This window comes from Nothobranchius furzeri, chromosome 3 (assembly GCF_043380555.1).
Source record: "Nothobranchius furzeri strain GRZ-AD chromosome 3, NfurGRZ-RIMD1, whole genome shotgun sequence".
In the NCBI taxonomy this organism is placed as follows: Eukaryota; Metazoa; Chordata; class Actinopteri; order Cyprinodontiformes; family Nothobranchiidae; genus Nothobranchius; species Nothobranchius furzeri.
The window spans coordinates 83,932,587-83,941,466 of NC_091743.1; the positions used below are offsets into that span (position 1 = coordinate 83,932,587).

Below are 8,880 nucleotides of genomic sequence, written 5' to 3' on the forward strand. Positions count from 1 at the left end.
TCAGAAATCAAAAGACTCGGTAATGAGTCTTCGTTAGAAGTTGCGATTCAGCTATTCTGCCTGGCGTGGCAGAAACAGCGTGAAAGGGGGGAAGAACGAGCCAACAGGCTCTGCCCCCCCTTTGGTTTTCAGGTCTGTTCTCTCTCGTTGTCCAACACGAACTGAATCATAAGACTGAAAACTTACCAAAAACTCTCTCTTCTCAAAGCAAAAACATGTGCGTCATCAAATGTGTCTGGATTTTACTGTGGGCAAGATGTGTGTGAATGTTTGTGAATGTTTGTGTGCTTGAGTGTGAAGGTCAGTACCAAACATTCAACATTATCTACTTAAGTGTGGATTCATTAATCCATTATAATTACCCCAAAGCATAAGAACCATTCATTTGATTAAACACATTTATAATGAGCAAAATGATAATGGTTATTTTAACATTAAAATCAAGAAAAAGAAGTTTAAACTTTATGTTTTGACTTGGTCTGGGTACAACTCATGTAAACACATCTTCTGGTAGACTGCAGGTGGTTGATGTTATGGTTTCCTCCCAGACTCGCTGGCGTTCAGGTCTTAATCTGTGGGTGAAAGTTCTCAGCGACCCAGCTTTGACACAGCTGAGTCCAACACCACCTTTGTGATAGAAAACCCATATTTCCTCACGTTACAGAGCGTTATCCGTTCTTTCTTAATCTGTTGTTGAATTGTGATCGGCAGACGCTTTTCCGGTTCGCGCCTCACTTTTGTACAGCAGCGGCCCAAAACGATCTCCTAACACATGGATTTTCTGCTTCCTGATCACGTGACGTGTGACGTATGCGGGTGAAGATCGTCTTTAGAGCTGAGATGTTTGTTCTCACGGTGCGGGGGCTCGTTCCAACACCCACACGGTAAAAAAATGCAGTTAATGAGCTAAAGGACTTCACCAAACAAGATCTTTGGCATTCTAAAGGAAAAGAAACAATGAAACCATGTTAAGTGTTACTGTTGTTCTGGGTCAGTTGTTCATTCACAAATGGAGATTTCTAAAACGTAAACCTACGTTTCATACCTTCTGTAATAAACTAAAACTCTTCTCCACGCGCTCTTTCATGGAGACGCACTGTGACTGCTATAAAGGCCATGCTGACTGAATGTAAACTTTCTACCCACTAATTCACCTTTGATTTCTCTTTCTTTATATTCTTATTTATTTTTTCATGTCCCGAATGTTGGCTATAAGTCAGTTTTTTATTATTAAAATGACATCTTTGTGTATTGTTGATCTGTGATTTAATAAATACATTAAAAATAAACTTGAACTTCCTGAAACGGGTGCATCTGGGCTTTTGTTACCCCCAGAGTACGACTTAGGAGGCATTCATTCCCACTAGAAGCCACCACAAATGTATTAATTAAACAAGTGATCCAGATCTTTTAGGAAATAGACAGCAAATTTCCCGAAAACAGAAAATGTTTTTAATTCCAATAGTTCAGCCCGTTCCTTCAGTTACAGCTGAGAACGCCACAACTATCGATGTTAGTTTCCCAAACAGTAAAATCACTGCGGTAATGCTTCCTTTTACAGTCCCCTAATTACTAAGTACTTACATGGTTATTACATAGTAAGTTAAAGTGTATTATTGTTTCTGAGTAATTAAATAGTTATTACCGTGTAACTCAAGTTCAATTCTAGTTTTTATTTTAACAATCATTCCCAGTAAATAATTACACTTTATTACAAATATACATGTTAACCACACAATATACACTTTAACTTACTATGTAATTACCATGTAAGTACTTAGTAACCAGCGGACTGTAAAAGGAAGCGTTACCAACACTGCACATGGTAATTATAAAGCATATAGGTACGTTTTTGAGTCGGCTTATTGAAATTTCTCCCAGAGTTACAACAATTTTACATAATCTAGAGATAAAAAATAAAACACCAGACACAAGTTCAGTAATAAATAAAGAGTTTAATCTCAAAAATACTTCTCTTTTCCATTTTGGCATCGATCACATGTTGGCTGTACCATGGTGTCTGACAGAGTCGTGGCTGACATGTACATGAAACAAAACTGACAAAAGGATGTTCTCATCCATCGTGCATGCTGCCATCACGGCCACAGAGGTGACGGGGTGAACTAGTCCGGGTAGGGCGGCGTTAGACCAACATGCTGCAGGCTATGGCTTCAGTTATGTTGTTAAAGTTGAGCAACACTCAAAAGTCACTTATTATAAAATCGCAAACCAATATTAACACTGTTGGATTTGGTGTTTGTCAGTCAACTCTAAAGGTTTAAACGAATCATTGATCAGGTTCCAGCCTGTTGGTTTGTTTCACTACAACCTTTAAACAGGACGCCGTTTTCCTGACAGGTTGGTTCCGCCTCCATAACTCAAACAGTCGCTATTCAAACATGACTTACTTAGGGCAACCTAAATCTGATTTATGGTGAATCTGATGTGATTGCGTTCTCCAAGCATTGGACTTTTGGAGAAGCTGAATTGTATTTGGCCTCCAGGTCACATAAAAATCACTAGATGCTGACGACTGTGTATTTTGTATTTCTGATTCAGAGCCTTGCTGTATTTATTTGGCGGGTTCGTGCTACATTTATCTGGGATTAAGAAAAGTATTGTGGTTCTAACAACCAGGCGCCTCGTTTATGAAACTTTGCAAAGAATCCTTACTTTTCTTAGTTTAATTAGTAAACTAATTTTCCAACATATCCACCTTATGAGCAATATGCAGCCCATGTATGGTCTGGTGTTTACATGGCGAACATATGGCATTTTTACATTTGTCGTTTAAAAGCAAACATAGAGTCGACTCGGAGTCTTAAAGAGCAAGTCAACCCCTACCAGAATCTTAAGCCTGGGGCACAGCTGAGGTGGACACGGCGTGTCACGCCCGAGGTTTAGAGAAGCCAAGTGGTCACACAGGACGCGCCGCGCCGTGCTGCGCGCTTCTTGGAAAATCCCGCGGTAAGTGACTCTATTGTTTATACGTGATCAGAATTGCCGTTGTGTTTTGCAAGACTTGAATTAATTAAAAATGGGTTAGTGTGCTATTTATTGGGATATTTTAAGATCAACAGTACTTTAAAGTTATCAAAACTTCGGCTGGGTTTGTGCCGTAAAGCCGTTCCGCGTTGTAAAGCACTCCACAATGTAGTAAACAGCCAAGGCGCTTGAGACAGAACTGGCGTCCATCTTCAGTGCCTCGGCATGACGCTTCTGGGATGCGGCGCTCCCCGTGCGCCCACTCTCAATAACTATAATGGCTTCTATTTAAAATGATGGTGCAACGCTGTGCGGCGTGCCCGCCTCCGGTTTGCCCCAGGCTTTACTCCACTCCCACTTCCTGTTTGAAAAATGCAACAAATGCTGTTGCCTGGCAGACTGAGAGGGTGGAGCAGCTAACAAACGGGAGGCGACAAACGACTACGATCAGCGAAATTCGTCGCTGTCACTTTTATTACCTGACACACGGGAGGCGACCCGCGGCCAGCGGAAAAGCCGTCTACCCGTTCTGTTCCATGGCGAAATCGAAACTTCCGTTGTTTTGTTTGGCTGTGTCAGGTTGGAGGGAATTAAGGTTATTTAAGCGGTTCAGAGTTGAAAAAGTGGTAGATATGATGTTTCACAAGGTGCTGCTAGAGTTATGTGAAATCTTACTTCTGATTTTACTATAAAACATAATAATCAACTTCTCCTTCATGTTTGCTCGGAGATGTACGGAGCATCCTGTCCGCTCATTGGTCAGTGAATGAAACCCCCGTTAATTGGCCCTCGTCCGAGCGACAGCGATGAAAAGTTGAAAATATTTCAACTTTCTGGGATCGCGTTGCTGGGTTGAATAAGCACGACACGTGCACGAGCACAAAATTTGACACGCACGTTTTTCGCGTTTCGCTTAGTAGGAGGGAGACCCGCGATTATCGCTTTGTCGCGCATGTCTCATTGAAAATGAATGGAGGACAGGCGATGTCGCCTCCCGTGTGTCGAGCCAAACAGGCTCACAACGACATTGTGACATTATAATGTACCAGCTAACATCACAGAGTACCTCTTACCCCAAAATTCCACTATCTCCGCTCCGCTGCGCTCCGGCACGAACTCCGCAGCAAAAACGGTCCCGTTGTAGTCAATCAGAGCTGTTCCACTACTGTGGCCGTGCGGCGCAGTGCGCCGCCCGCCCTTCCGCCATCCGGCAAAAAAAGGATCGATTCTATTTTTGCCGGACGCCGGAGCACCTCCGCAGTCAATGGACAGAAATCACAACCGCCCAACAGGAAAAGGAGCAAGCACAACTTCCGTTATCTCACAATAAATCGATAAACAAAAGGCGTTTTTTGTTTCATATGCACAGGTTTAACAACTTTTAAAAACTATCAATGGCAGTTGAACTTTAAATGCACAAAAATAAGCCATAAATACAGTTTCCACTATCAACGTAGTCACACTTTGTTGATCCAAACACTGCTGATCTCTCAACACAAATGATGGGCAGATTGAACAGTTCATGCCGATGCTTCTCCCACACAACGGGTGTTTGGATCTAACTTCCGCGTTTATTGCTCGGACTGTATCGCAAGATCTCGAAAATCCCGCGCATGCCTGTTTGTGCACCTCAGGTCTCCGCACCGGAGCGGAGCTGTTGTAGAACGAGTACAGTATAATTTGAGTTCGGAAGCGAGCGGCAGCGGAAAGCGGGGTCGGAGCGGAGATAGTGGAATTTTGGGGTAAGCCATTAGCAATGGCAGATTAAAATTATTGGCTACACATGTCTACAGCATGATTAGACACTCTTTTATGTAGTTTATCAGCAAAAAAAAGTTGATTTGGGGGTGACTTGCTCTTTAAATTCTTCATGACCAAGCCTGAGTTTAAGTTTCTACATCAGGTGTACAAACAGCAGGTTGCTCATTACGGTAGGTTTAATGAAAATATTCAATGGATTTGATAATGTTAAACATGAAGCTCCATTTTGATAATTTCTCATTTTAATCCTCAGTTCAGAGATGGGATCGTGGCTGGTGTGTGTGTGTGTGTGTGTGTGTGTGTGTGTGTGTGTGTGATGCGAGTCTGAAAACGCGGCTTTCTTTCACTGTTTTATCATCTCACCAGCCGCGTCGTCGTTTCCAAAACTAGGGTCAACATTTGTTTTCCATTTCCTATTTTCCCATCAAGTTTTTCTTTATAAATCACTAAGTTTGCATAATAAAAAACTTTTGCATGTTTCCATTATGTGCATAAACAAGCTTTATAAATGAGACCCCTGATCTTATTTACTGCCGCTTTATTAGGATTTATTTGTGTAAGAAAAGGAATCAGAGGAAGACTTTAATGCTAAGATTTCAACGTTTCAATTAATCAGATAATTTCTGCTCATTTCTTTTCAGCCGCTCAATAAAAGGAAACATCCCTAGTTTTCCTCCTTTATTAAACACACTAATTTAAAAACCAAAAACTGTTTGCACTGATTCTTGTTGGAGTCTCAATTAAGCCAAAAAGAATGAATGTGCATTAATTTTCTACTGATAGCTAATCAGGCTATAAAGTTTTCCTGTACTTGGAAGACATTTGGTTAAAATACAAACCAGTAAATTATAAAAATAGACAAAAATATATAAATTTGCAATTCAAAGTGGTCAAAGTCAGACTTCTGATGTGTTTTTTTTTCCTGGGAGAAATGAATAAAGGGGATTCCTCTGAGAATCAATACTTTATATTCTGGTCCAAACCCCCAAAATGTTTTCACCTCAGTCTGACCAGAAGCTCTGGTTTTAGGACATCCTCAGGTCTTCAGACCAAACAGACTTTAGAGTAAAAAGTGATCAGACTTCTGACCAGCCTGACTCTGTTTTTGGGTCACGTGGTGGTTTTTATTTATTTTTGTCTGGTAGCTTTGTTCTTAAAACCCATTTTCCACCTGTAGTCGAAACTAAGAGTCTGATGTTTACCTGAGACCTGAGGCGTCCTGAACCTCCAGCACAGAGCTCACAAGCATCTTCGCTGAAACATCCAAAATAAACTTTTTAAAATGAATGATTAATTAACATTTTATTTAGTGCATAATGATGATGTAATATTTAATTATGCTGCATGTTTTATTTCCTGCATGTCTGACTTGTTATTTCACAGTAACTTGGTGTGAGGTCCATCACCACTCACTGCCTCTTCTTCTTCTGCTTCAGAGTCTTCCTCCTTTTCACGATCATCTCGTAAAGCCGGTCCATGCCCTCGTGCAGACCCTCTCCGATGATGGCGCAGGCCGGCTGGACGTGGTACGCGGTGGAGGGGCTCAGTTCAGACAGACCCAGCTGCCTCTCGATCTCCTCCACGTCCAGCGCGCGCGGAAGGTCCTGCTTGTTGGCGATGACCAGCAGCGGGGTTCCCTGGTTCTCCTGGAAGCGCGTGATTCGGTGCAGCTCGGCCCGGGCCTCCTCTAGCCTCTCGGAGTCGACGGAGTCCACCACGTACACGATCCCGTCCGTGCAGCGGCTGTACGGCTTCCACAGAGGCCGCAGCTTCTCCTGGCCCCCCACGTCCCAGAAGTGGCAGCTGATGCCCCTGGAGGCCCCCGCGCCGCCCAGTCGGATCCTCTCCGTGTTGAAGCCGATGGTCGGAACAGTGTTGACGAACTCGTTGAATTTGAGGCGGTAAAGAACGGTGGTTTTACCGGCAGAGTCCAGACCTAGCATCACTATGTGCAGAGACTGGAAGGCTGCCAAACCGGACCAGCTGTTCCCCATCTTCCTGATCGCGCAGCGGGACCCGGTTCGGTCCGAGAAGCTACCGCAGGAGGGGGTTAAAAGCACCGGGAGCGATCCCTGACGAGCTGCAGGGCGCAGCGGCACTCCGGCAGCCAGACGAACCGCAGCATCCCTGTTCCGGACTCGACACAGCCAGCAGCGAGAGCCGCGCAGGACGCCCTCAGAAGCGGTGCAGTCAGCGTGCGCACCGCACTCCAAATGCGCAAACTGTCACATCTTCCCCTCCCCAGGGAAACACTCAGCCGAAGTGACGCGTCAGTACGCTTCTAAACATGCGGCAAGTTACACTAGAATATGTATTCATGTGACTTCCGGTTACGGCTTCAAAAATAAAACCCTGCATAGCGTTCGTCTTATTTTGAAAGGCATTGAGTTTCCTGATGGGGACTCTGACACCTAGCGGCTAAAACAAGAACCTACCAGAGGGGAGATGAGGTGATTCCGATCCAGAAAAAGGTTTTTGTCGAGTTTCCAAGCTGATGATCAGTTAATTCAAACAATGAGACGAAATCAATGTGGCTGACTTATTAAAGGAACTATTTACATTTAAACTTGTCCCTGTGTAAACGTTACACTGTGTAGATGAATAAGATCTGGTGAAGTTATTTACCTTCTAATATGTTCCAGAACACAATCCATTTAGTTTTATTCAGTAGAAATAAAATAGTTAAATCAGGGCAAAAATGTGTGCGTGCGCGCACACACACACACACACACACACACACACACACACATATATATATATATATATATATATATATATATATATATATATATATATATAGTATATGGATTCCTCTGTGTAGCTAAATAAACTTAAATTTTTTCTTAAATATTAATGTATTTAGAGTACTGATGATGGAAGTGTTCATGCTTTTTTGCGGTACAATTACTCGCCGCGACCACTAGATGGCAGCAAAGTACAAAGAACTCCACTAAGTTAACATTATTTTCTATATTGGTTTAAGTTTAGTTAAATAAAATGCATTTATGTTTTACTCAGCAGAAATTTCTTTTGATTATACTAGAATAGAAATGTCTTTAGATGAATAGGTATAGATTTTGAAAGGGTGAGTTTTGTTTATACTTCAGATTATCTATGTTTTTGTTTCTTATGTGTAAAAACTAAACTATTGAACCAGGCAGTAATTTATTAAATAAACACAGATTTAAAAAATACTAAAAGTGATTTATTACTTAGATGTCAGAAAAAAATATGAAATTATGATTATTTTGTCAGAAATGTTCTGTAGCTTTTATTTGGATTTATAGATATTTTAAACAGACTTACATCTTATTGGTTGTTATTTTATTTTTGTTATTAATTGATGATTCAAACCCCCTCATCTTCCCCCTCTTGAAAAGACTAGGCTTGACCCCTCAGGCCAGTCACTAATAGGGGTCAAAACTCCAGTCCTTTAGGGCTAGCAGCCTGCACATGTTAGCTGTTTCTTTGCTCCCACACACCTGATTGCAATAATGAGTAATTAACAGGCCTGTGCAGAATTAAACGTGGTAAAAAGATGATTAAAATACTCTATTCAGGTGAGGTAGAGCAGGAAACTACAGAAAACTAGCAGGATGCTAGCCCTCGAGGACTGAAATTGCTAACGCCTTCTCTGAATGAACCTCCATGATTCTGAATCCCTCCAGTTGGTCTACAGAGCCCAGTTTTTCAAAAGTTATTCACTAGGGTTTTGGATAACGGATTGGATCAAATCTTGAAAATGGATTAAAAAAAAGGATTACATAACTGGATTAGATCACATAATCCAATCTTGGTTTTGATTCGGTTGAAACCTTTAGTTGGGTTTTTCCGAACGTTTTTGTAGGATTTGGATCACTTTGACCCCAAAAATCTGGATTAAACGGATCCCATCAGAAGGGTAGATTCAGCGTGGATTTCATACCCAAAATGTAATGAAAACTTTAAAAATGTATCAAATGATACTATATTTGCATAATGCAGTATCTTACAAGATAACCTATTTATTCATAAGGTTCAAATTCTATTTGTTCTTCCATCAGGCTACAGTGATTAAGTAGGCTTTAACGTATTTAGCCTTTCAGTATAGGCCTACAGCAAAGTAGATAGTTTGGCCTCATAAAATAATCCCCC

The 8,880-nt window shown here is 41.7% G+C and overlaps 1 protein-coding gene across 1 annotated transcript; it reads right to left on the reverse strand.

Moving 5' to 3' along the window:
* Window positions 1–1,935: 1,935 nt before the first annotated feature.
* arl4ca (ADP-ribosylation factor-like 4Ca) lies at window positions 1,936–7,466 on the reverse strand. The gene has a single exon (XM_015958035.3). The coding sequence runs from the start codon at window positions 6,738–6,740 to the stop codon at window positions 6,156–6,158; it is 585 nt and encodes a 194-aa protein (XP_015813521.1). The 5' UTR covers window positions 6,741–7,466; the 3' UTR covers window positions 1,936–6,155.
* Window positions 7,467–8,880: the final 1,414 nt, after the last annotated feature.

What these genes read in the sequence shown, in the direction of transcription:
- arl4ca (XM_015958035.3), bottom strand. Translation starts at nt 6,740, where the DNA reads ATGGGGAACAGCTGGTCCGGTTTGGCAGCCTTCCAGTCTCTGCACATA.